General features: G+C 44.0%; 2 protein-coding genes across 5 annotated transcripts in view; one reads left to right on the forward strand and one right to left on the reverse strand.

Moving 5' to 3' along the window:
• Nucleotides 1–27,514, reverse strand: STRADA (STE20 related adaptor alpha). 4 transcript variants are annotated; one of them, XM_069751287.1, is made up of 13 exons: nucleotides 27,420–27,514; nucleotides 26,512–26,571; nucleotides 24,125–24,182; nucleotides 23,307–23,335; nucleotides 13,008–13,113; nucleotides 6,899–7,020; nucleotides 6,469–6,577; nucleotides 6,207–6,330; nucleotides 5,647–5,818; nucleotides 5,468–5,572; nucleotides 4,783–5,015; nucleotides 784–826; nucleotides 1–694 (listed from the first exon to the last, which is right to left on the reverse strand). In XM_069751287.1, exons 2-13 carry the CDS (start codon nucleotides 26,521–26,523, stop codon nucleotides 542–544), a joined length of 1,266 nt encoding a protein of 421 aa, XP_069607388.1. In that variant the 5' UTR covers nucleotides 26,524–26,571; nucleotides 27,420–27,514; the 3' UTR covers nucleotides 1–541. The 4 variants fall into 4 exon arrangements, with proteins under 4 accessions (XP_069607388.1, XP_069607387.1, XP_069607391.1 ...); XM_069751286.1 differs by lacking the exon at nucleotides 27,420–27,514 and adding an exon at nucleotides 26,879–26,926; XM_069751290.1 differs by lacking the exons at nucleotides 23,307–23,335; nucleotides 27,420–27,514 and adding an exon at nucleotides 26,879–26,921.
• Nucleotides 26,958–27,947, forward strand: part of CCDC47 (coiled-coil domain containing 47) — a 46,755-nt gene continuing 45,765 nt past the window's right edge. Inside the window, exon 1 of the mRNA XM_069751285.1 lies at nucleotides 26,958–27,034. The gene's annotated coding sequence lies outside the window, so the exon portion shown is untranslated. The remainder of the gene's footprint in view (nucleotides 27,035–27,947) is intronic.

The following is a 27,947-nucleotide window of genomic DNA, read 5'->3' on the forward strand; positions in this document are numbered from 1 at the left end:
TTTCTGGGTGAGCTATAAAAGTTTATTAAAAATCACATGCATATCACCTTAAAAACCACACTGGTATCACTGCCCCTTATTTGAAGTGCTATAGTAAGACTAAATGGTTATATATCACAAGAAAATTGCGGAGACAGACATTACAGGAGCTTACCAGCAAGAAGAACGCCTTTCTGGCGGATTTACTAGCAGGTGACACCTGAGCCCATAATGTCCATAATGGCGGTTCTAGAAAAGAATGTCTGGACCCTGACAGGTAAATGAACAGTGATGTGTTAGATCCATACAGTGCTGACCAGGTTACTAAGCATTGATGGGACAGAGCTCCATGATGGTGTGCGGGCGTCCATACAAAAAATGCACAAAGTGAGAGGAGAATGTCGCTAACACCCGTGTCAGCGTCTACACTTTCTTTTTGGTGGTAGGTTTCCTCATGCACCTACAATAAGTGAGACCCCCCCCCAATGGGGCCCATGCTTTGTAAACATTTAGAGGATCTGTGTCCTCCCCTTTTCCTACCCAGTCCCTCTTTTTTTCTGCTTTAAAAGTCCCAATCGTCCATATCCAAATGCTCCAGATCAGACACCAATTCCGTTACGCCCTGGGTTCCCGAATTCCTGGCTCCTTCAAAGTTGGTAATGGGCGACACAGGACGGAGCAGCTCAGGGAGGGCTTCTGACGCTCTGCGCTTTATCTAAGACAGAATGGAAAGGTTATATTACATATATCATATTGCCTTAGACGATCTCTTGTATGAAGGAATAAGCAGAGCAAGACGATTACCTGTTTGAAAAAGGAATGATTGAGCAGCGTACCAGCATTCGGCCTACGATGGAGAAAGAAAAGCTCATAACAGCACAAGTAAGAAGCCAAAATGTTCCCCTATTTTCCTATAACTGTATCCAACATCATTGCTGGCCCTTTAAATCCTTGCCATACAAGTCCAGTGGGCAGTCCTACTAAGTGACTGACAGCTTTCCCTGTGAGAATCTGCATGCTGAGCTTTCAGTCAAGTAGATCAGCCCACTGGACTCTTGAGCCCTAAGTGATTTAAGAATTATGAATAGGTAATACAACCACATACAGTACAGACCAAAAGTTTGGACACACCTTCTCATTTAAAGATTTTTCTGTATTTTCATGACTATGAAAACTGTACATTCACACTGCAGGCATCAAAACTATGAATTAACACATGTGGAATTATATACTTAACATAAAAGTGTGAAACAACTATAATTATGTCTTATATTCTAGGTTCTTCAAATTAAGCCACCTTTTGCTTTGATGACTGCTTTGCACACTCTTGGCATTCTCTTGATGAGCTTCAAGAGGTAGTCACCGCGAATAGTCTTCCAACAATCTTGAAGGAGTTCCCAGAGATGCTGAGCACTTGTTGGCCCTTTTGACTTCACTCTGCGGTCCAGCTCACCCCAAACTATCTCGATTGGGTTCAGGTCTGGTGACTGTGGAGGCCAGGTCATCTGGCGTAGCACCCCATCATTCTCCTTGGTCAAATAGCCCTAACACAGCCTGGAGGTGTGTTTAGGGTCATTGTCCTGTTGAACAATAAATGATGGTCCAACTAAATGCAAACCGGATGGAATAGCATGCCGCTGCAAGATGCTGTGGTAGCCATGCTGGTTCAGTATGCCTTGAATTTTGAATAAATCCCCAACAGTGTCACCAGCAAATCACCCCCACACCATCACACCTCCTCCTCCATGCTTCACGGTGGGAACCAGGCATGTAGAGTCCATCCGTTCACCTTTTCTGCGTCGCACAAAGACACGGTGGTTGGAACCAAAGATCTTAAATTTGGACTCCTGAGACCAAAGCACAGATTTCCACTGGTCTAATGTCCATTCCTTGTGTTCTTTAGCCCAAACAAGTCTCTTCTGCTTGTTGCCTTTCCTTAGCAGTGGTTTCCTAGCAGCTATTTTACCATGAAGGCCTGCTGCACAAACTCTCCTCTTAACAGTTGTTGTAGAGATGTGTCTGCTGCTAGAACTCTGTGTGGCATTGACCTGGTCTCTAATCTGAGCTGCTGTTAACCTGCGATTTCTGAGGCTGGTGACTCAGATAAACTTATCCTCAGAAGCAGAGGTGACTCTTGGTCTTCCTTTCCTGGGGCGGTCCTCATGTGAGCCAGTTTCTTTATAGCGCTTGATGGCTTTTGCCAGTGCACTTGGGGACACTTTCAAAGTTTTCCCAATTTTTTTCGGACTGACTGACCTTCATTTCTTAAAGTAAAGTAATAATGGCCACTCGTTTTTCTATACTTAGCTGCTTTTTTGTTGCCATAATACAAATTCTAACAGTTTATTCAGTAGGACTATCAGCTGTGTATCCACCAGACTTCTGCACAACACAACTGTTGGTCCCAACCCCATTTATAAGGCAAGAAATCCCACTTAATAAACCTGACAGGGCACACCTGTGAAGTGAAAACCATTCCTGGTGGCTACCTCTTGAAGCTCATCAAGAGAATGCCAAGACTGTGCAAAGCAGTCAAAGCAAAAGGTGACTACTTTGGAGAACCTAGAATATAAGACATAACAAAAAAGTGTGAAACAAATGAAATTAAGTATATAATTCCACATGTGTTAATTCAAAGTTTTGATGCCTTCAGTGTGAATGTACAATTTTCATAGTCATGAAAATACAGAAAAATCTTTAAATGAGAAGGTGTGTCCAAACTTTTGGTCTGTACTGTATATCCATTGGTAAGTGATTAACATTAGATGGGGTCCGAGTCCTTATACCCCATTGATTGTTAGAAATGGAAACCCTACCTTCTCAATGGTGAGATGTTTCCATCACTCTCAAAGAGTCTGAATGGAGCTGTAGCATGCATGCGTATCCCTTTGATAAGGCAGCCATTTTTTAATTTTTGGCAATTTCATTTTTTATTTATCATTTAAAAGCCATAACACTTGTTTTATTTATAAAAAATAAGTCAAAGTTCTTTTCCCAGAGAAGTAGATGCTGATCTACTAAGCTCCTCATGCTTTACAGTATACAGTTGTAGCCAAAAGTATTGACACCCCTGCAATTCTGTCAGATAATACTCAGTTTCTTCCTGAAAATGATTGCAAACACAAGTTATTTGTTATTATCTTCATTTAATTTGTCTTAAATGAAAAAACACAAAAAGAATTGTCCTAAAGCCAAATTGGATATAATTCTACACCAAACATAAAAAGGGGGTGGACAAAAGAATTGGCACTGTTCGAAAAATCATGTGATGCTTCTCTAATTTGTGTAATTACCAGCACCTTTAACGTACCTGTGGCACCTAACAGGTGTTGGCAATAACTAAATCAACACTTGCAGCCAGCTGACATGGATTAAAGTTGACTCAACCTCTGTCCTGTGTCCTTGTGTGTACCACATTGAGCATGGAGAAAAGAAAGAAGACCAAAGAACTGTCTGAGGACTTGAGAAACCAAATTGTGAGGAAGCATGCGCAATCTCAAGGCTACAAGTCCATCTCCAAAGACCTGAATGTTCCTGTGTCTACCGTGCGCAGTGTCATCAAGAAGTTTAAAGCCCATGGCACTGTGGCTAACCTCCCTAGATGTGGACGGAAAAGAAAAATTGACAAGAGATTTCAACGCAAGATTGTGTGGATGTTGGATAAAGAACCTCGACTAACATCCAAACAAGTTCAAGCTGCCCTGCAGTCCGAGGGTACAACAGTGTCAACCCGTACTATCCGTCGGCGTCTGAATGAAAGGGGACTGTATGGTAGGAGACCCAGGAAGACCCCACTTCTTACCCAGAGACATAAAAAAGCCAGGCTGGATTTTGCCAAAACTTACCTGAAAAAGCCTAAAACATTTTGGAAGAATGTTCTCTGGTCAGATGGGACAAAAGTAGAGCTTTTTTGGCAAAGGCATCAACATAGAGTTAACAGGAGAAAAAAAGAGGCATTCAAACAAAAGAACACGGTCCCTACAGTCAAACATGGCGGAGGTTCCCTGATGTTTTGGGGTTGCTTTGCTGCCTCTGGACTGCTTGACCGTGTGCATGGCATTATGAAGTCTGAAGACTACCAACAAATTTTGCATAATGTAGGGCCCAGTGTGAGAAAGCTGGGTCTCCCTCAGAGGTCATGGATCTTCCAGCAGGACAATGACCCAGAACACACTTCAAAAAGCACTAGAAAATGGTTTGAGAGAAAGCACTGGAGACTTCTAAGGTGGCCAGCAATGAGTCCAGACCTGAACCCCATAGAACACCTGTGGAGAGATCTAAAAATAGCAGTTTGGAGAAGGCACCATTCAAATATCAGGGACCTGGAGGAGTTTGCCAAAGAAGAATGGTCTAAAATTCCAGCAGAGCATTGTAAGAAACTCATTGATGGTTACCGGAAGCGGTTGGTCGCAGTTATTTTGTGCAACCAAGTATTAGGCTGAGGGTGCCAATACTTTTGTCTGGCCCATCTTTGAAGTTTTGTGTGAAATGATTAATGTTTTGCTTTTTGCTTCATTCTCTTTTGTGTTTTTTCATTTAAAACAAATTAAATGAAGATATTAATACCAAAGAATTTGTGTTTGCAATCATTTTCAGGAAGAAACTGAGTATTATCTGACAGAATTGCAGGGGTGTCAATACTTTTGGCCACAACTGTATAACAACATGCTGAAAATTCCCCTAGGTTAGACTATTACCTTTTCTTCTGTCATTAGGATCACACATGGACTCTAATCGTTAGTGCACCCTACGACTTATCTGCATGTAAATGTAGTTATATCTGTTCCAGCTGACCCTGCTCACCTAAGTTCAGGGTTCCTCTGCAGACACAGCTCCACCAAGTTGTGAAAATGAGGAGAGAAGCTGCGATTGTATGGGTGCATGCTTGGCTCCCCATTGGAAGGGCGACAGGAGGTCCCCTCGCCAATGCCAGAGTCGGCTCCTGAGCGAGAGGTCATCATGGTGAGTTCGGAGGCAGGGATTGTAGCTGTGTCCAGCAGGCAGGGTACGGTGCCATTCAATTTCTCCAAGAGCATCTAAAGAAAAGTGGAAGGAGAGATTACTGAAACATTAAAAGAGGGCTCTCAATCCCAGGCAATCACATCAAGCTCTAATGGTCCATTTACACTGCATGAATAGTGGAAACAAGTACTCTGAGGAACCCTCGTTTCAAAATGATCATGCAGTCTAAATAGGCTGCCGATCACCTGATGAATGATCTAAACTCTTGTTCGTCAGGTGAAATTATTTCAGATGCGCAATAGGTCATCGTTCTCAACAGCACATCTTCCTCTATAAATAAGACTCGCACTGTCAAGAACTACAGCAGCCTATACTCACTGAGCGATCCATTATAGATCATTTAGAGTGTACCTGATGCCGGGTCAGCCTGTGTAAGCAGGCTACTAACCAACCGCCGACTAGCAAGTAAGCTCCTTTACCACTGCGCATAGTACAAAGTAAAAGCAGCTAAAGCCCTACACCTTACCTGTGTTGCTGGCATGTCCTTGAATGGCACGTGACCATTAGCCAATTCACATGCTGTGATCCCAACACTGTAGATATCAGACTTGGCATCATATCCCTGCAAGTTCTAAGGAAAAGAAAAAGGACTGTAAAAATCCAGGAATATTAATGCACAACTAACAGAGAAATAGGTCACCTTACCTGCTGCAAGACCTCTGGGCTAAGCCATGGGAGGACCCTGGAGCTGTGCTTCGGAAAGTCATGGACGACTTTAAGACGCTGTCCATGGTTTATCATACTAAGAATGCTGCGCAGACCAGAAAGATAAACTTTACCGTCCACCGAGATCAGGATGTGACTGGCCTTCACGCTCCTAAGGGGAAGAGGATTGACACCAAGTTATGAGAATGTACCCCATTCCAATCAATTGGAGGAGACTGGGTAACCACTGCACTCATGGAGGATCCATTACGGCTTGCTCATGAGATCGGACACAGGAGAGCCACCATGTCCAGGGCAGCCAGAAGCAGCTCCGACACTTACATCTGATGATCACCATTCAAGCTCCTTGAATACCCGACCTGTGTAGTTAAGTAGCAATACTGGTAGAAAGATTCATTAGTGAATGACTAAAGCAATTTGTTTTTTGTGAATCTTGGTGATCATCTCTGCGGGAAACGTAGATGCAGCCATCTACATGTAAAACATTAGAAGACAGGAACGGGCAACTGAAGCGGTAAGTGAAGGTTGGATGGAATCACCTGTGCACATATCCCATGTGATGGATGTAATCCAGGGCTTTCAGCACTCCCAGCAAGATGTAAGCGATGGCCAGCTCACTCATGCCATCTGTGAAGTGTGTGCAGATCAGATCTTTGGCCGATCCTGTAAGAAAAACCACAGTAAGCGTAGTCAGGAGTGCACAATGTACCCTCAAAGAGCATATAGGGCACATGTCCCTGTGGACAACCCTCTAGCATTGCCCTGCTATTCATGAGCCAGGTGTCCCCCCATTCTACTCACCATAAGCCATAAATGGGGTGACTACCCACAGCTCATTATCAGCAATGAACGTGGCTCTGTATGGGAGGATGTTGGGGTGATTGAACAGCTTGGATACATGAAGTTCAGTCTAAGAAGAAACAGGATAAATGGAATGAGAACGTTTCGGGTGATCCTCGGTTATAGGCTTAGGATATTCGATCATAAAGCTGAGGCTCACATCACTGCTCTATGTGACCTCACATTCTCCATTCCTTTTTTTCCACGATTCCTAAAATTGTTCTTATGTCACATGCAACCCCGCCCCCACCCGTGACTACTCACACATGACACTCGGTCAATATTTATCTGCTGAAATGCTCTGTGCAATTGCGTGGCCTAATTCTTCATCTGCGAGTCACCTGACATCATGACACTGCCTGTTACTTGCACCTATGTGTGTTCACCTTACCTGCAGGAAAGCAACCATGTCATTTGTGCAGGACTCCATATTAATCCTTCTGATACAAACGTACTCTCCGGACGGCTTATAACGAGCCAAGTTGACAGTCATCAGGTCCTCAAATCCTTTTCCTAGAAAGTAAAAAAAAATATCCAATACAGAAAATCAAGTAAGAGGTTCCAGCATTTTTATAGAATTGAATGGGTTCTCCACACCATTCACATCTCATATACACGGGATTTGTGCGGATTCCCATATGCCCAAACATTGTCAGTATGAGACTGCATGCCCCTCGTTTGTAGAGGAAAAGACATTACATGCATCAATCATGTCTAGTCCTTGAAATTTTCCTATAAGAATACCTAAAAATCAGTTAGATATAGCTGCAGGTCTTCTGATAATTTCTAAATAATATATAAATATATATATACACACATGCATATATACATATATATATATATATATATATATATATACACACACACACACACACACACACACACACACACACACACACACACAGGTGCTTCTCACTAAATTAGAATATCATCAAAAGTTAATTTCAGTTCTACAATACAAAAAGTGAAATTCATATTATACAGAGTCATTACAGAGTGATCTATTTCAAGTGTTTGTTTCTGTAAGGCCTCTTTCCACTTCCGTCGTTTGGCCAACGTCGCAATGCATCGTTTTGGAGAAAAAACGCATCTTGCAAAGTTGCCCGCAGGATGCGTTTTTTCTCCATAGACTTGCATTAGCGACGCATTGCGACGTATGGCCAAACGTCGCATCCGTCATGCAACGGATGCGTCGTGATTTTGCGGACCGTCGTGACGAAAAAACGTTCAATGTAACGTTTTTTTCGTCTGTCGGAACCGCCATTTCCGACTGCGCATGCACGGCCAGAACTCCGCCCCCTCCTCCCCGGAACTCATAATGGGCAGCGAATGCGTCTCAAAACTGCATCCGCTGCCCACGTTGTGCACCATTTGCACAACGTCCGTCGGTATGTCGGGCTGACGGTTTGCGACGGCCCCGTACCGACAGAAATGTGAAAAAGGCCTTAACCCTTTTACCCCCAAGGGTGGTTTGCACGTTAATGACCGGGCCAATTTTTACAATTCTGATCACTGTCCCTTTATAAGGTTATAACTCTGGAACGCTTCAACGGATCCAAGCAATTCTGACATTGTTTTCTCGTGACATATTGTACTTCATGATAGTGGTAAACTTTCTTAGATATTACCTGTGTTTATTTGGGAAAAAAATGGAAATTTGGCGAAAATTTCGCAATTTTCTAACTTTGAATTTTTATGCAATTAAATCACAGAGATACGTCACACAAAATACTTAATAAGTAACATTTTCCACATGTCTACTTTACATCAGCACAATTTTGGAACCAAAATTTTTTTGTTAGGGAGTTATAAGGGTTAAAAGTTGACCAGCAATTTCCCATTTTTACAACACCATTTTTTTTTTAGGGACCACATCTCATTTGAAGTCATTTTGAGGGGTCTATATGATAGAAAATACCCAAGTGTGACACCATTCTAAAAACTGCACCCCTCAAGGTGCTCAAAAACACATTCAAGAAGTTTATTAACCCTTCAGGTGTTTCACAGGAATTTTTGGAATGTTTAAATAAAAATGAACATTTAACTTTTTTTACACAAAAAATTTAATTCAGCTCCAATTTGTTTTATTTTACCAAGGGTAACAGGAGAAAATGGACCCCAAAAGTTGTTGTACAATTTGTCCTGAGTACGCTGATACCCGATATGTGGGGGTAAACCACTGTTTGGGCGCATGGGAGAGCTCGGAAGGGAAGGAGCGCCGTTTGACTTTTCAATGCAAAATTGACAGGAATTGAGATGGGACGCCATGTTGTGTTTGGAGAGCCACTGATGTGCCTAAACATTGAAACCCCCCACAAGTGACACCATTTTGGAAAGTAGACCCCCTAAGGAACTTATATAGATGTGTGGTAAACACTTTGACCCACCAAGGGCTTCACAGAAGTTTATAATGCAGAGCAGTAAAAATAAAACAAACATTTTTTCCCACAAAATTTTTTAGCCCCTAGTTTTGTGTTTTCCCAAGGGTAACAGGAGAAATTGGACCCCGAAAGTTGTTGTCCAATTTGTCCTGAGTACGCTGATACTCCATATGTTGGGATAAACCCCTGTTTGGGCGCACAGGAGAGCTTGTAAGGGAAGGAGCACTGTTTTACTTTTTCAACGCAAAATTGGCTGGAATTGAGATCGGACGCCATGTCGCGTTTGGAGAGCCCCTGATGTGCCTAAACAGTGGAAACCCCCCAATTATAACTGAAACCCTAATCCAAACACACCCCTAACCCTAATCCCAACAGTAACCCTAACCACACCTCTAACCTAGACACACCCCTAACCCTAATCCCAACCGTAAATGTAATCCAAACCCTAACCCTAACTTTAGCCCCAACCCTAACTGTAGCCTTAACCCTAGCCCCAACCCTAACGGGAAAATGGAAATAAATACTTTTTTAAAAAAAAAAATTTAATTTTTCCCTAGAGGAGCTGATGAAGGGGGTTTTGATCTACTTTTATAGCGGGTTTTTTAGCGGATTTTTAGGATTGGCAGCCGTCACACACTGAAAGATGCTTTTTTTATTGCAAAAAATATTTTTTGCGTTACCACATTTTGAGAGCTATAATTTTTCCATATTTGAGTCCACAGAGTCATGTGAGGTCTTGTTTTTTGTGGGACGAGTTGACGTTTTTATTGGTAACATTTTCGGGCACGTGACATTTTTTGATCGCTTTTTATTCCGATTTTTGTGAGGCAGAATGACCAAAAATCAGCTATTCATGAATTTCTTTTGGGGGAGGCGTTTATACCGTTCCGCGTTTGGTAAAATTGATAAAGCAGTTTTATTCTTCGGGTCAGTACGATTACAGCGATATCTCATTTATATAATTTTTTTTATGTTTTGGCGCTTTTATACGATAAAAACTATTTCATAGAAAAAATAATTATTTTTGCATCGCTTTATTCTGAGGACTATAACTTTTATTTTTTCGCTGATGATGCGGTGTGGTGGCTCATTTTTTGCGGGACAAGATGACGTTTTCAGCGGTACCATGGTCATTTATATCTGTCTTTTTGATCGCGTGTTATTCCACTTTTTATTCGGCTGTATGATAATAAAGCGTTGTTTTTTGCCTCTTTTTTTCTTTTCTTACTGTGTTTACTGAAGGGGTTAACTAGTGGGGCAGTTTTATAGGTCGGGTCATTACGGACGCGGCGATACTAAATATGTGTACTTTTATGTATAAAATGTATTTATGGGAATAATATTTTTTTTTTCTTTAGTTTTTTTTTTTTTTTTTACACATGTGGAAAAATTTTTTTGTACTTTTTTACTTTGTCCCAGGGGGGGGACATCACAGATCGCTGATCTGACAGTTTGCACAGCACTCTGTCAGATCAGCAATCTGACTTACAGCGCTGCAGGCTTCACAGTGCCTGCTCTGAGCAGGCACTTGGTAAGCCACCTCCCTCCCTGCAGGACCCGGATGTCGCGGCCATTTTGGATCCAGGCCGGCAGCGAGGAAGGAGGTAGGAGACCCTCGGAGCAACGCGATCACATCGTGTTGCTGCGGGGGTCTCAGGGAAGCACGCAGGGAGCCCCCTCCCTGCGCGATGCTTCCCTATACCGCCGGCACACCGCAATCATGTTTGATCGCGGTGTGCCGGGGGTTAATGTGCCGGGGGCGGTCCGCGACCACTCCTGGCACAGAGTGCCGGATGTCAGCTGCGATAGGCAGCTGACATCCGGCCGCGATCGGCTGCGCTCCTCCCGTGAGCGCGGCCGATCGCGCTGGACGTACTATTCCGTCATTGGGAATTAAGGCCCACCCCACATGAACGGAATAGTACGTCCAATGACAGAAAGGGGTTAATGTTGATGATTATAGCTTACAGCCAATGAAAACCCAAAAGTCATTATCTCAGTAAATTAGGATAATTGACAAAAAACTACTACAAAGGCATCCTAAGTGTTTTAAACAGGTCTCTCAGTCTGTTTCAGTAGGCTCCACAGTCATGGGGAATACTGCTGACTTGTCAGATGTCCAGAAGGCAGTCATTGACACACTCCACAAGGAGGTTAAGCCACAAAAGGTCATTGCTAAAGAAGCTGGCTGTTCACAGAGTGCTGTATCTAAGCATATTAATGGAAAGTTGAGTGGAAGGAAAGCGTGGCAGAAAAAGGTGCACAAGCAACCGGGATAACCGCAACCTTAAAAGAATTGTTAAGAAAAGGCCATTCAAAATTTGGAGGCGATTCACAAGGAGTGGACTGCTGTTGGAGTCATTGCTTCAAGAGCCATCACACACAGACATATCCAGGACATGGGCTACAAGTGTCACATTCCTTTCATCTGAAAACAACACCTTGGACCACTGAGCAACAGTCCAGTTCTTTTTCTCCTTGGCCCAGGTAAGACGCTTCTGGCGTTGCCTATTGGTCATGAGTGGCTTGACACAAGGAATGTGACACTTGTAGCCCATGTCCTGGATACTTCTATGTGTGGTGGTCTTGAAGCAATGACTCCAGCAGTCCACTCCTTGTGAATCTCCCACAAATTTTGAATGGCCTTTTCTTAACAATCTTTTCTAGGCCGCGGTTATCCCGGTGGCTTGTGCACCTTTTCCTACCACACTTTTTCCTTCCACTCAACTTTCCATTAATATGCTTGGATACAGCACTCTGTGAACAGCCAGCTTCTTTAGCAATGACCTTTTGTAGCTTATCCTCCTTGTGGAGTGTGTCACTGGCTGCCTTTTGTATATCTGTCAAGTCAGTAGTCTTCCCCATGATTGTGGAGCCTACTGAAACAGACTAGGGGACCTTTTAAACGCTTAAGAAGCCTTTGCAGGGTTTTTTTTTGTATTATTCTGATTTACTGAGATAATGACTTTTGGGTTTTCATTGGCTGTAAGTCATAATCATCAACAGAAATATACATATACACACACATACACATTTAATTTTCTTTTACTGCTTAAAAAAAATAACTGGCAAAAGAAAAAAATTTTGTTTCTGTCGCCATGTTCTAAGAGCCATATCTTTTGTTTTTTACTCAAGCTGTATGAGTTTTTTTCTTTTTTTTTTTTTGCAGGACAGGCTGTAGTTTTAATTGATATCATTGGGCTCCACAAAACCTGAGATCACTTGACCAGTATACAACACACGCCAATATTATAGTACTGCAGTCCACTGTACATTTCCTAATCTATTATAAAACCCAACTTTATAGTTTTAAGGACAGGGTAGACACCTTAAAGCTAAAACAAACCGCACTGTACTCCCCTTTCTGGGACCACCAGTCTCCGACACTGTTCCCGGTGTCTGGCATTGAATGAGGCAACGTCATGTTGACAGCACAGCAGCCAATCAAACAGCTCAGTGGCTTTGGCGGTGCACACCCGGGTAGATGGAACTACCTGTTTAGAACCGCTGAGCTAACAGATTGGCTGCTGTGCAGTCAACGTAACGTCAATGTCGCAACCAATGCCAGCCACTGGGAGCAGCAGCGGAGACACGAGGAAGGCGAGTACAGAGCGGATTTTTTTTGTTTATAGCAAACAATTTAGACGGGTTGTTCTCATTCAATTACATTTCTCATCTGGCTGCATATATGACAATGGCTTCTAAAACTTTATGTGAATCATAGAGGTCACAAATGGTTAAAAAAAAAAAATTGTTGCAGTCTTTATAATACTTCCTGCTCTTCACAGAGACTCAGACTCTACGATTATTTGCAATGAGCATGCTCTCATCTGGGCAAAGGTCATTGTGCAGAAGGAGGTGAGTTGTAACATCACCTATTGTCAATGGTGAATCCTATGTTACTTACTGAATGTACACGTGATGCCTTTCATTGTAATAAGGTCTGTGATGATAATGAGACTGCTGAAAAGTATTCTGTAACAGGAAGTACAAGTCAAAGCAGTAGTGGTTAAAGTTGTTGTTTTTTTTTTTTTTCCCTCTCATTTTACATAGCGGAAGTTCTCCTAGGCAGTCACAAAAGATATCAGAAACCTCCCCCGCCTCGAGCTCACCTCTTACCTATGACAGTGAGCAAATCATAGCAATTATTGTCCGGTGTGTATACCCCCATGGTGTCCGGACCTCGACACGAGGCTATAGACTCAGCGCTGGCTGCTTCATCCGTCTGGAAGTGAGGGACAAAGAAAATAACATGAGGTCATTACACTGCAAGAAAAGGTATCAGAAAATAAAACTACATAAAAACTACGAAGACACAACATATCTGACCTGTAACAAAATGACAACATGGCGTCTCATTAAGATGTATTAATGGAATGAGAATGATTATCAGTGGATTAGACGATGCACGAGGATCTAATATTATTTGTAGCGTTTGGGTCTGTTATACTTCTGAGCTGCAATCATAATTCTGCCAGACGCAAGAGTTGAAATCTCCCAGCCTGCCCTATTAGTACCGTACCTTCCTGTGATGATTTACAATCTGTGCAATGTCATTGCTATATCAGGCACTATACCATAATATCACGTATGAAAAAAGTTACCATAACTGCCCTTCTGAATCATATGAGCTCATCATGCTTGCTGACTGCTTCCAGCAGAATTTGCATGTAGCTCCTAAGTATAATATATATTATGTTTTTTAAATGGTCCCAAGATGTAGACATACTCTCAGACCATCATCAGTATTTGGTGAGTATTTTACCTCAGTATTTGTAAGTCAAAACCAGGAGAGGAACAATCAGAGGAAAAGTATAATAGAAGCACGTCACCACTTCTGTCACTTACTGGGCTGATTTGTGTAGTTTTGAAAAAATCATTGTTTTATCAGCAGGAGATTATCACTAGAGGACTAGTAAACCTGCTGCCAGGTAGTCCTACCATGCCCTCCACCACAGATTGGCATTTTTCTGCCTATGCACAGTGTACACCAAAAGCTGCCAGTGGTGTGGGCAGGGTTATACAGAGCTCAGCAATTAGAAACCTGGTAGATCTGCAGCAGAGAAAACAGTGATTTTATTAAAACTGCAGAAAGCAGCCCATTAAGTGACACATCAATGGAATCAGGGTCTCTGCCCATAAATTATGCTGCTCTCAGATGAGGGAGCAAATACCTGGTGACAGATTCCCTTTGACAGAAATCATAAACAGACTATATATGAAGAACTTACTGTCCGGATAAAACTACATTGCTTTTCCTTTATTGGACAGTATTCTAAGTGAATGCTATACCTCATCAAAAACGTTTATACGTGGAAAGGAAGAATACCTCTAGTATTCATCGGCATCTGATAACTAGGTTGTCATTTAAGAATTGCTCCTTGGAAAAATTTTCGGGTACCATCAACTTTAGTGTACACCGTACTAAAGTCCCCCACTGACAAAGCTGCGGGTGAAACTTGCGTAGAGGTTCTTGGACCAGGCTACACACATTCCCCTTGTGATACATCACCAGATGTAAGTACAGCCATCTTCAATAGGCAAACACAGGTCCCTTTTATAGTCTCCACACATAGTTGATCGAGTTGGGGATTTCAGTACTGATGACCACTACTGTACTTTTTAAAGGGAATGTAATGATAGATCATTCAGATCCAATGGCAAGACTTCAGCTGAGATAGTAATGTGAACGTCTCACGGTGCTAGCAGGGATCTCACCAAGGTCACGGCAGTTCAGCCCAGCTGGGAACGCAGCCTCAGTGACCGGAGGTAACCTTTATGACGTCACCGTCGGTCACTGATGCTGCGCTCGCAGCAGCTCATTCACCAGTGGTTCTCAGCCTGGACGGTCACATCTTGGCACCGTCCAAGTTCAAAACTGTCTATCTCCAGACATGGATTACGGTGTGGGACAGAACAACGGACCGGTGAGGGATATTATTGTTTTTTATTTTGGTTTTCTTAAAGAAGAAGAGGGATTCAGTGGAATTAAGCATTAGGTGAGTATAACCGTGATTGTTATTTTGAAATTAAAAAAAGTAAAATTGTTTTGTTTTATTTCATATAAAAGACTTTATACTTGCTGTGTGTTTATTTACCATATAACTATAGGATTAGTAATGGATAGTAATCTGTGGGCTTGATGTCACCGGAAAATACAAAGGTGACATCAACCCCAAAAATGTTAACCCCACTTGCCACCGCTACAGGGCAAGTGAGAAGAGCCGGGCAGCTGTCTGCTTTATTTAGCACGGCTGGGTATCAAAAACGAGGGGGACCACACACACCTTTTTTTTTTTAGTTAGTTATTTAAATAATTAAAAAATACGGCATGGGGACCACTCTATTCTTGATAACCGCCATTGCTGAAGCTGAGGGTTGCACCTAGCTGTGAGTTTTGCCTGGCTGGTTATCAAAAATACAGGAGAACCAAAGCCTTTTTTTTTTTTATTATTTATATAGCGAACAGGAGGCAGCTGATGAATACTCCCATCAGCCTCTCCTGCTCTCACTGTTATTAGCGACAGCAGGCGTCGGCTGATGGGAGCAGTAGTCCCATCAGCTGACACCAGTGACCGGAGGTGAACTGTATACCTCTGATCACAGCTGTGCACTCAACATCTTTTGGTAGCGTGGGAATGCGGCTGTCTGATCGGCAGTGAGGATTTCACTGCCGATCAGAAGTGGTGTTTGCCACGCTGTCACGCACATGACAGTGTGACAAACACTTGGTGTTTGGGCAGACGAACCCAAACAGTAACACGGACCTCCTGGTCAAGTCCGTGTTCGGTGTCTGTGCCCAAATAGTAGGTGTTCGGTACCGATGGCGAACTTTACGGTTTGAGTTCGCCGATCTCTACTTTCAAGTAATCATCTATTTGAAACTATACAACAAGAATGAAGAGTAAACAGTGGACGGCCGTTTCGCACTCTATGTGCTTCAACGGGTCCAGATCTGGACCCGTTGAAGCACATAGAGTGTGAAATGGCCGTCGTCCACACTCCCGCACCCTCTCATATGACCTGATGTCCTAACAGATGTTTTATTATCTACCTCCAATAAAGAGCACGATCTTCACTGCTTCCTAAGGGCGAGTGCCGCACTGTTTTTCTTTTCTTACCTTATCTATTTGAAACTGATCCAGTACACAAAGAACATTTCCCATAGACTTCAATATTAACCCCTTCCCGACCCATGACGCCACGTAGGCGTCATGAAAGTCGGTGCCTTTCCGACCCATGACGCCTATGCGGCGTCATGGAAAGATCGCGTCCCTGCAGGCCGGGTGAAAGGGTTAACTCCCATTTCACCCGATCTGCAGGGAAAGGGGGAGTGGTAGTTTAGCCCAGGGGGGGTGGCTTCACCCACTCGTGGCTACGATCGCTCTGATTGGCTGTTGAAAGTGAAACTGCCAATCAGAGCGATTTGTAATATTTCACCTATTATAACGGGTGAAATATTACAATCCAGCCATGGCCGATGCTGAAATATCATCGGCCATGGCTGGAAATACTAGTGTGCCCCCACCCCACCCCACCGATCGCCCCCCCAGCCCTCCGATCTGGCCGGTACACTGCTCCGGCTCCCCTCCGTCCAGTGCTCCGCTCCCCCCCCGTGCTCTTGTCCGCTCCCCCCGTGCTCCAATCACCCCCCCGTGCTCCAATCACCCCCCCTGCACTCCGTTCCACCCCCCCGTGCTCCATTCCAGCCCCCCCGTGCTCCATTCCACCCCTCCCGCACTCCGATTCCCCCCCCCCGTGCTCCGATCCCCCCCCACCCCATCATACTTACCGATCCAGCCGGGGTCCCGTCCGTCTTCTCCCTGGGCGCCGCCATCTTCCAAAATGGCGGGCGCATGCGCAGTGCGCCCGCCGAATCTGCCGGCCGGCAGATTCGTTCCAAAGTGCATTTTGATCACTGAGATAGATTATATCTCAGTGATCAAAATAAAAAAAATAATAAATGACCCCCCCCCCTTTGTCACCCCCATAGGTAGGGACAATAAAAAAAATAAAGAAATTTTTTTTTTTCCACTAATGTTAGAATATCGTTAGGGTTAGGGGTAGGGTTAGGGTTAGGGCTAGGGGTAGGGTTAGGGGTAGGGTTAGGGTTAGGGGTAGGGTTAGGATTAGGGGTAGGGTTAGGGTTAGGGCTAGGGGTAGGGTTAGGGCTAGGGTTAGGGTTTCGGTATGTGCACACGTATTCTGGTCCTCTGCGGATTTTTCCGCTGCGGATTTGATAAATCCGCAGTGCTAAACCGCTGCGGATTTATGGCGGATTTACCGCGGTTTTTCTGCGCATTTCACTGCGGTTTTACAACTCCGATTTTCTATTTGAGCAGTTGTAAAACCGCTGCGGAATCCGCACAAAGAAGTGACATGCTGCGGAATGTAAACCGCTGCGTTTCCGTGCAGTTTTTCCGCAGCATGGGCACAGCGATTTTTGTTTCCCGTAGGTTTACATTGAACTGTAAACTCATGGGAAACTGCTGCGGATCCGCAGCGTTTTCCGCAGCGTGTGCACATACCTTTAGAATTAGGCTATGTGCACACGGTGCGGATTTGGCTGCGGATCCGCAGCAGTGTTCAATCAGGTTTACAGTACCATGTAAACATATGAAAAACCAAATCCGCTGTGCCCATGGTGCGGAAAATACCGCGCGGAAACGCTGCGTTGTATTTTCCGCAGCATGTCAATTCTTTGTGCGGATTTCGCAGCGTTTTACACCTGTTCCTCAATAGGAATCCGCAGGTGAAATCCGCACAAAAAACACTGGAAATCCGCGGAAAATCCGCAGGTAAAACGCAGTGCCTTTTACCCGCGGATTTTTCAAAAATGGTGCGAAAATATCTCACACGAATCCGCAACGTGGGCACATAGCCTTAGGGTTAGGGTTGGAATTAGGGTTGTGGTTATGGTTAGGGGTGTGTTGGGGTTAGGGTTGTGGTTAGGGGTGTGTTGCGGTTAGGGTTGTGTTTAGGGTTATGGCTACAGTTGGGATTAGGGTTAGGGGTGTGTTGGGGTTAGTGTTGGAGTTAGAATTGAGGGGTTACCACTGTTTAGGCACATCAGGGGTCTCCAAACGCAACATGGCGCCACCATTGATTCCAGCCAATCTCGTATTCAAAAAGTCAAATGGTGCTCCCTCACTTCCGAGCCCTGACGTGTGCCCAAACAGTGGTTTACCCCCACATATGGGGTACCAGCATACTCAGGACAAACTGCGCAACAATTATTGGGGTCCAATTTCTCCTGTTACCCTTGTGAATCAAAAAAAATGCTTGCTAAAACATAATTTTTGAGGAAAGAAAAATGATTTTTTATTTTCACGGCTCTGCGTTGTAAACGTCTGTGAAGCACTTGGGGGTTCAAAGTGCTCACCACATATCTAGATAAGTTCCTTGGGGGGTCTAATTTCTAAAATGGGGTCACTTGTGGGGGAGCTCCAATGTTTAGGCACACAGGGGCTCTCCAAACGCGACATGGTGTCCGCTAACAATTGGAGCTAATTTTCCATTCAAAAAGTCAAATGGCGCGCCTTCCCTTCCGAGCCCTGCCGAGTGCCCAAACAGTGGTTTACCCCCACATATGAGGTATCGACGTACTCGGGAGAAATTGCCCAACAAATTTTATGATCCATTTTACCCTACTGCCCATGTGAAAATGAAAAAATTGAGGCGAAAAGAATTTTTTTGTGAAAAAAAAGTACTTTTTCATTTTTACAGATCAATTTGTGAAGCACCTGAGGGTTTAAAGTGCTCACTAGGCATCTAAATAAGTTCCTTGGGGGGTCTAGTTTCCAAAATGGGGTCACTTGTGGGGGAGCGCCAATGTTTAGGCACACAGGAGCTCTCCAAACGCGACATGGTGTCCGCTAACGATGGAAATAATTTTTCATTCAAAAAGTCAAATGGCGCTCCTTCCCTTCCGAGCCTTACCATGTGCCCAAACAGTGGTTTACCCCCACATGTGAGGTATTGGTGTACTCAGGAGAAATTGCCCAACACATTTTAGGATCCATTTTATCCTGTTGCCCATGTGAAAATGAAAAAATTGAGGCTAAAAGAATTTTTTTGTGAAAAAAAAAGTACTTTTTCATTTTTACGGATTAATTTGTGAAGCACCTGGGGGTTCAAAGTGCTCCCTATGCATCTAGATAAGTTCCTTGGGGCGTCTAGTTTCCAAAATGGGGTCACTTGTGGGGGAGCTCCAATTTTTAGGCACACGGGGGCTCTCCAAACGTGACATGGTGTCCGCTAAAGAGTGGAGCCAATTTTTGATTCAAAAAGTCAAATGGCGCTCCTTCCCTTCCAAGCCCTGCCGTGCGCCCAAACAGTGGTTTACCCCCACATATGAGGTATCAGCGTACTCAGGACAAATTGGACAACAACTTTCGTGGTTCAGTTTCTCCTTTTACCATTGGGAAAATAAAAAAATTGTTGCTAAAAGATAATTTTTGTGACTAAAAAGTTAAATGTTCATTTTTTCCTTCCATGTTGCTTCTGCTGCTGTGAAGCACCTGAAGGGTTAATAAACTTCTTGAATGTGGTTTTGAGTACCTTGAGGGGTGCAGTTTTTAGAATGGTGTCACTTTTGGGTATTTTCAGCCATATAGACCCCTCAAACTGACTTCAAATGTGAGGTGGTCCCTAAAAAAAATGGTTTTGTAAATTTCGTTGTAAAAATGACAAATCGCTGGTCAAATTTTAACCCTTATAACTTCCTAACAAAAAAAATTTTGTTTCCAAAATTGTGCTGATGTAAAGTAAACATGTGGGAAATGTTATTTATTAACTATTTTGTGTCACATATCTCTCTGGTTTAACAGAATAAAAATTCAAAATGTGAAAATTGCGAAATTTTCAAAATTTTCGCCAAATTTCCGTTTTTATCACAAATAAACGCAGAATTTATTGACCTAAATTTACCACTAACATGAAGCCCAATATGTCACGAAAAAACAATCTCAGAACCGCTAGGATCCGTTGAAGCGTTCCTGAGTTATTACCTCATAAAGGGACACTGGTCAGAATTGCAAAAAACGGCAAGGTCTTTAAGGTCAAAATAGGCTGGGTCATGAAGGGGTTAAAAACTGGATCCAGCTGAAATCAGTTCTTAAAAAACGAATAAAAAGGTTGTGTCTGCACAACGTTTTTGCCAACAGACTGCTGCTGGATGGGTTCCAACGGATGATTACTGGACATGTGAACATAGCCATAAACTGTTTAAATGACACTATACTCTGGAACGCCAGGGGTCAGCTATAATGTATGGGGGACAAACCAGACAACTGTTTAATACCTCTGCAGCGCGACCACAGGGAACATTGTTCCACTGATGTCAAAGATCTCTCCATGGAACGCAGATGAGTTGCGTCCTCCGGGGAGACATTCTTTGTATGTAATCTGGCTAGCAGATAAAGGTCCTATATTAAGGAAGCTCCTCCATAATCCCATCATGTTCTAATAGGGTATTTAAATCAGACCATCCCATAACCTGAATGGCAGTAAAGATAGTAGCAAATTATCTACCTGGTGAAAGGACTTTGTCCTCTGTACTTTATTACCAATATTATACTACTAGTGGGAGTCTTCAAATCTTTAGTATTTTACAGTACAAGTCTCATGTAACTTATCAGGAACCTGACAGTCAATTCATGCAGCCCAAACCGCAGCCAGGCATAATTTTCTCTTAAGATACCTTCACACTGAACAACTTAACAACGATATCGCTAGCGATCTGTGACGTTGCAGCGTCCTGGATAGTGATATCGTTGTGTTTGACACGCAGCAGCGATCTGGATCCTGCTGTGACATCGTTGGTAGGAGCAGAAAGGCCAGAACTTTATTTCGTCGCTGGATCTTCCGTAGACATCGCTGAATCGGCATATGTGACGCCGATTCAGCGATGTCTTCACTGGTAACCAGGGTAAACATCGGGTTACTAAGCGCAGGGCCGCGCTTAGTAACCCAATGTTTACCCTGGTTACCAGAGTAAATGTAAAAAAAAAAAACAAACACTACATACTTACATTCCGGTGTCTGTCCCCTCGCCGTCAGCTTCCCGCACTGACTGTGAGCGTCGGCCGGCCGTAAAGCAGAGCACTGCGCTTAGTAACCCGATGTTTACCCTGGTTACCCGGGGACTTTGGCATCGTTGGTCGCTGGAGAGCTGTCTGTGTGACAGCTCCCCAGCGACGCTGCAGCGATCGGCATCGTTGTCTAGATCGCTGCAGCGTCGCTAAATGTGACGGTACCTTTAGTCGCGATTCAGAAGACCTGTCGATCACCTGAAGCGGAGCGGTGAGACAAAGCACAGGGCTGGACAAAAGATGTGGACATCCAACAGCTCCTGCTAGGCACAGCCGTAGATGACAAATCAATAGAAAAACAGGTTATGAGCCTTTGGCTACCTGACCGGAGGTGGCCAAACATATACTATCTCTATAAACCATTTGAAATTAGTAGAACAGGGACTCCTTCGCCCAAACAAGAAGGACTCATTACCAGAATGACTTGAGATGCTGATAACGAACATGATAATGAAATGGCAGATGTCATAGAAATGTACAATACCAGAAAATGTGTGTGAGCTCCACAGTCTCATCCCAGCACCCTGGTCTACAGGAAATCTTATTAGTGACCCACCAAAGGATGCATTTTTATCTTTGGGGGCATATTCCACTGTTATCCTCCAGGAGTCAGATATAAGATACTTTACCTGTTGTCTACGAATTAAGTTCATCTTAACAGTTTCCAACACGAGGGATAGGATAGTGGACAGAAAAATGACAATTGATATATGCCATGAAATAGAAAATCAAAAGGTCTTCATACTTAAATGCATGGTTTCTTGGCTAAAAATGTTTACACTATACCAGAGTTTCATTAAAAATGTTTAATTGACTTCTACAGCCTCTGTGTATCACAGTGCGTAGAAGGCTGCAGAATGAAACAGTGAGTAAGTTTGCCTGATTGCAGAGAAAAAATAGAAATTAACTTAGAAATTGGTTCGGAAGAAGAAAGATAGAGATTACAGGATCTGCTATCAGATTCAAGGTTAACTCATCCTGCTATGTACAGTGATATATAAGGGCTGTAGAAGCCAAGCAGTCCTACATTTCTAATGAAACCCTATTGCAAAAGTGTCTTTTTTTTCTTTTTTTTTTTTTTACCAAAAATACACACATTAAAATAATTATATATACTTTACTTGTATTATTTCTTTTGGAATGTATTAAGTTGCATTAGAATTAGGATATTTAATATTGATATATGAAAAGTCAGAGGTATAATAAACTAATGGTAACTGAAAGGAAAGAACTCATACAGCTAAAAGGCTTGTCCTATTTATGTTAGGAGAACGACCCAAAAACAGATTGATCATACGGTGTCCTGTTGCCGGGACTGCCTCATCATCAGCTGGAATCTGCCGGTGACCCCAGCACAAAGGCCCTGATTAAGGCCGGGGTCACACTTGCCAGTGCAATGCGAGAAACTCGCACGAGTCTCTCACATCAATACCCGACACTGCTGCCGGCACTCGGGACCGGAGCATGCGGATGCATGTATTTCTATGCAGCTGAACGCTTCGGTCCTGAGTGCCAGCGGCAGTGTCGGGTATTGATGTGAGAGACTCGTGCGAGTTTCTCACATTGCACTCGCAAGTGTGACCCCGGCCTAATACTGATGTTTCGCATGCCAGTCTTAATGTGGTTCATGCAGGAATAAGATGCACTAAAGTCATTAAGAGGCGCACACCACTTCATTAATTTGGCACATCTCATCAGTGGCGTGCACATCCGGGTGCCTCGCCAGAAATGCTACTCCACTTAGGGGCTAAAGAAACATTTCTGGGATAAGAAATGATTTTTGATTAATTTGATAGCCGTGCCCAGTCACAGTCCCTCCCCTGCTCTGCCCACTTTTGGTGGAGCTGCCTGAAATGAGTGCAAAAACACCCCTAAAAAAAAAAAAATCACAACATTTTTGCACAACTTTGTGCTGTGTAAAAGTTTTGTAACTTTATGCCAGTTTTCCTTGCAGAAAATTCCCACAAGGGAAAAGGCACTTGAGAGGTCACATTAAAAAAATCAATAGAATGACAGACGCTTTCAACCCTGGCTAATTGAGGGAGGTCCCGAACAAGGAAATCCCATCTGTGACCTTAAAATTCCCTCATCCATCTGAATACCTGAAAATGGGTTTTCTAAACAAAACCAGACAGCCACTGTAATAAAGACCAGTTATAACAATGAAAGCCAAGAGCTATGAAGATGCCCTGACTGGTCATACAATAATTGGAACTGTAGGCCTTGAGCGTGACCAGGGTGCTGGGGATGAAACTGCGCCTCACATTGCGATGCCTCCATGCAGCACATACAGACACATGGTGCAGAGACAGGACGTCTCACTTACTTTCCTTCGAGAGTCCCCTAAATGCGAGTCTGGAGGAGGGAGAGGAGGATGCACTCAGTTTATAACAGAACACGAATAGGACACAACGGCAGCTTATAAGGCTACGTTCCCATCATGAGCTCTTGGTGAGTTTTGGAGGTTGCTGATTTTCAGCACCCATTTTTGAAAATACGCAACATAAAAAAAACTCACCAAAAACGCATCCTGGGAATGGAGCCTTAATGAAAAGTCCACTCTTGAATTTCATTTTATGGTCAAAGCCTACATAAACGTCAAAGAAGATTATGTTCTACTGATTTTCAGCTAGAGGCTGTTTTCTTCTCCCATTAACCCTGTTGACTGCAACTTGGGAGTGTACATAGATATAGGACTCCATAGGTAGCAGCAGCTCAGACGTGGCGTATAAGTGACATTTGGGCTCCCACTGGCTGCAGAATTTGGGGTATAGTTTTGTGTCTAACTAGAGACTAAAACCATTATAAACTAAAGAACTAAACAAGAGAACTAAAGTATGATATCTGCAGAAATGGTCAGCATCCTAGATGGGTGTAAGAATGCAAAAGTGGAGTTCTTACAACGGCTCACCAGCAGGCCGCCTTATAATATATAATACTCAGAAGTAGAGTAAAGCAACACTCCAGGCAAAATCTAGATGGTGTTACCTAGTGACCCTGGCCATCAATAGGATTAGTTATCCACCGCCCCTCTCAGGTCGTGGACTAGGCAGGACATAGTGTGTTAGCTTAGCTTTGGGTATAGTAGATATAAATTAAGAAAAAAAGAACAGTTTCCATATAAAAAGGCTAAAAATGACCTACCTCCAAAAAACTCCAACTCCCTCAAACCATCAACCAGGATCTTGTCTGAAACCCAACGCTGCGGAGAGAAAGAAAGATGTCAACAGCCAGGAACAAATTTCCAGGACCACACAAAGGACTGGTGGGGGATCAACTCCCTGGAACCCGACATTCAGCAGATTGAAGAATAGGAGTTTACTGCTTATCCACTGAAGCCCAATAGCCTTGATTAGTCAAGACCGGCCACTGGGGTGATGTGTCCATTCATTATGACTCCTAATGAATAATGGAAGGTGCAAAAAGGCGTGAGCCTCGCCACATATTTCTCCAGTAAGGGACTGTCGCCACCCCCAGTTCCACCCACTTTGTAAGAGCTGGGTGAAATCAGCATAACAATGCCAAAAGTCACAACATTTTTTGCACGGCCTCATGTTGTGCAAACATTTTTAAGACTTTTTCAAATCTTTTTACCCCAGAATTCTCCAAAAAAAAAAAAAGTGATGATGAATTGGTGCCAATATGTAGTAGGATCAAGCTCCTTCTAATGGCGCCTGCAGGCGGCAAAAATCTCATTTAAAGGGACAACGTGATGTGTTCCATTTAAAAGGAAAACTTTCACCAGGATTTTATACCCTACAACTTTAAAGATATGGCCAGGGAAGAGCAGGCAGCCGGTCCGGGACAAATCTGATTTGTGGCAATGGTCCCCGGCTGGATCACTGCAGTTTATTTTCTCTGGAGCGGAATGGGCAACTTAAATCAGATGACAGTTTCCCTTTAAATGGAACTGATCACAATGAAAGTGCAGAGGAAAAGAAATTGACCAAGTGTATTTTTTAATGGGAATCGATTCAGTATGATTTATACTTTAGTCACATAAATATCTGCTCATTCTGGTCTTAGGAGTCCAGTGGGCGGTCCTACACATGTATTGACAGCCATCTCTGTGTGTACACACTAATACAAAAAACGCTGTCAATTGCTGAGCAGATTTGTCCACTAAACTTATTAAAAGGCTACCTGTCTGAAGAATGTACCTAGAAAACTTGGGGTACTGCTCCCCAATTTAGTCGTTATCTGGGGCTCCATTGCACCAAAATTTATGTCTAAATCCTATGCAAATCAGGCTCCCAAATGAACTTGCAGTCCTCGGCTCCTCTTCATTTCTCTGCTGGCCGCTCCAGCTTCTCGATTGACAGTGGAGAGCAGCGGTGACTTGTACAGTAGAGCCTCTGTCCCAACTGTCAATCAAGAATTGTGGGAGGTGCTAGCAGGGAAAAGCCGAGGACTGAAGGGCACCGATAGCCCACTGGGGAACATGGGAGCCTAACCTGCATAGGATTAAAGGGTAAATTTTGGAGCAATGGAGCTCCAGGTGAATAGGTATTGATGGAAATGTGTTTCCTTGGCTTATCCTGCAGTACCACAGGTCTCCTAGTTACATTCCTACTGACAGGCTGGCTTTGATTCGGATAGGTCATCAATATCATATTGGTGGTGGTCCGGTCCCTTCACCGATCAGCCGCTTGCAGCTCTTGAAGTGTCCAGAAGTACAGAGCCAGGACACCACAGCACCATACACTGTGTGGTGGCAGATCTGGGGTACTACAGCCTAGAACACATTCACTTTAATAAAAGCTGAGCTGCAGTTCCTCAGAATGACCACTACACTAGTAGGGCGCTGTGGTGTCCCAGCATTGTACTCTGTTTACTTTTGGACAGGGCAAGTGCCGCAAACAGCTGACTGGTAAGGGAGTCGGGTGTGGGACCAAATAGATCTGATATTGATTACCTACGAACAGTTTATCAATACGCAAAGCAAGTCCTAGACAACCCCTTTAATTGTGGCTATATAGCGGAGGCTTATTAACACATAAGGAAAATAATCAGCAGAGGACACTGAAAGTAAGACTCACATGGAATTAGAAGGTGGACATCGATCAGAAGTTGACAAATTACTTTGTTGAACATCTTTGTCTTTTAAATGCACCAAGTACAGATTATAGGGAATCCGTCACAGGTTTTTTGGCACAATATCTAAGTGCAGCATAATATAGAAACCCCGATTCCAGCGGTGTATCACTTACTGGGCCGCTGTGTTATCACTAGAGGACTAGCAACCCTGCTCCATATTCATCCGCTCTGTATAACCACGCCTCCACCCGATTGGCAACTTTCTGCCTATGCACAGTGTACACAGAAAGCTGCCAATCAGTGGTGTGGGTGGGGTTATACAGAACTCAGCATTCAGAGAACTGCAGCAAAGAAAACTATGATTTTATCAAAACTGCAGCAAGCAGCCCAGTAAGTGACACATCACTGGAATCAGGCTCTCTGCCCCTACATTATGCAGCTCTCAGGTGACAGATTCCCTTTCAGGAACACATGGCGTGTACGGCCGTACTTACGAGAAAAGACATGGGGTCCTCTTTATGGTGAAGGATTGCTCAGATGCCATAAACTAGAACCTGCAAGTAGAGAACACGTCACATCATATGTCACAGATAGTGGTCCCCTGCAGCCAGTGGGGAACTACAAATGCCAGCATGCCTGTACAGAACAGCCAAGTGACAGCTTCCACTCCTGCTGATATGCCAGTCTTTATGTCTGGTGCATTAGCCCCTTGTAGACATTGGCATGCTGTGACCTGCAGTTCCCCAGCAGCCATGCAGGAGGGGAGGACACCTGAACACCAGCAGCATAGACACACACAGGCTGCAGCAGCCGCACTGCTAGCGACAACACACCACACACACTGCCTGACACAATACACACCCCCTCTTCCTCTGCCTGGCTGCACCGCGGCTACTTCCGCTCTGCCCGGGAAGTGACGTCAGTGTGGGCAAAGTGTGTTCTCCTGGGTTACCTTAGTTGACGTCACTTCCGCCGCGGCCTGTGTGGACTTTGCAGGAGAGGCGAGAACTAGGAAAGGTACGGATACCGGGAGAGGTCGGGTGTTGGTGTCGGGTGTTGTATGGGGGTCGCTTCTCCTCTGTACCAGGCCCCGTTATTGGCACAGGGGAGTCATCGTGTTATATTACTACCAGAACGCCAAGCTGTGTCTGACTCTCAGGGCATGCTGGGAGTTGTAGTCCCACTGCAGCTGGATGGCCTTGTATTGTATCCCTGACTTGCTACAAGTTCAGAACTATCCCACGACCTCTGCCATAGACCCCATGATAAGCGCTGAGGACAGGCTGGTGGATTCTGTGTGATCCAGCCCAGGGAATCCTGTCACTGTGGTGTCATGTATATACTTGTGGGTGTATAGAATATGTATGTACGTATATACTGTTCAAATAAAGGGAGCACTTACACAACACGATGTAACTCCACGTCAGTCACACTTCTGTGACATCCTCCTGGCCAGTTATGAAGCAACACGGATTGTGGATCAATTTCTCCTGCTGTTGTGCAAAATGGAACCGACAACAGGTAGAAATGATAGGCAATTATCAAGACAGCCCCTATAAAGGAGTGGTTCTGCAGGGGGTGACCACAGACTATTTCTCTGATCTCATCCGTTTTGGCTGTTGTTTTGGTCACTTTTGCATTTTGTCATTGCTCTCGCCCCTAGGAGTACAGTGGCATGAGTCGGTATCTACAACCCACAGAAGTTGCTCAGTGCAGCTCATCAAGGGTGGCACATCAATGGTAGCTGTGTCTATGCACAATGTCCAGAACATGGGGCAAATACCAGGAGACGTGGAGGGGGATGTAGGAGGGCAAGAACCCAGCAGCAGGACTGCTACCTCAGCCTTTATGCAAGGAGCAGGTGCACGCTGAGCACGTGACAGTCTGGAGACGCCGTGGAGAGCGATCTGCTGCCTGCAGAGGTACTCGT

Source organism: Ranitomeya imitator, chromosome 2 (assembly GCF_032444005.1).
Source record: "Ranitomeya imitator isolate aRanImi1 chromosome 2, aRanImi1.pri, whole genome shotgun sequence".
NCBI lineage: Eukaryota > Metazoa > Chordata > Amphibia > Anura > Dendrobatidae > Ranitomeya > Ranitomeya imitator.

Bases quoted from the DNA above. Each gene is read 5' to 3' on its own strand.
- STRADA (XM_069751287.1), bottom strand. The intron at 5,016-5,467 runs GTAAGGTGTAGG...ACTTTTCTTTAG, and splicing joins AGGACATGCCAGCAACACAG to ATGCTCTTGGAGAAATTGAA. The intron at 827-4,782 runs GTGAGCAGGGTC...TCTCCATCGTAG, and splicing joins CAGAGGAACCCTGAACTTAG to GCCGAATGCTGGTACGCTGC.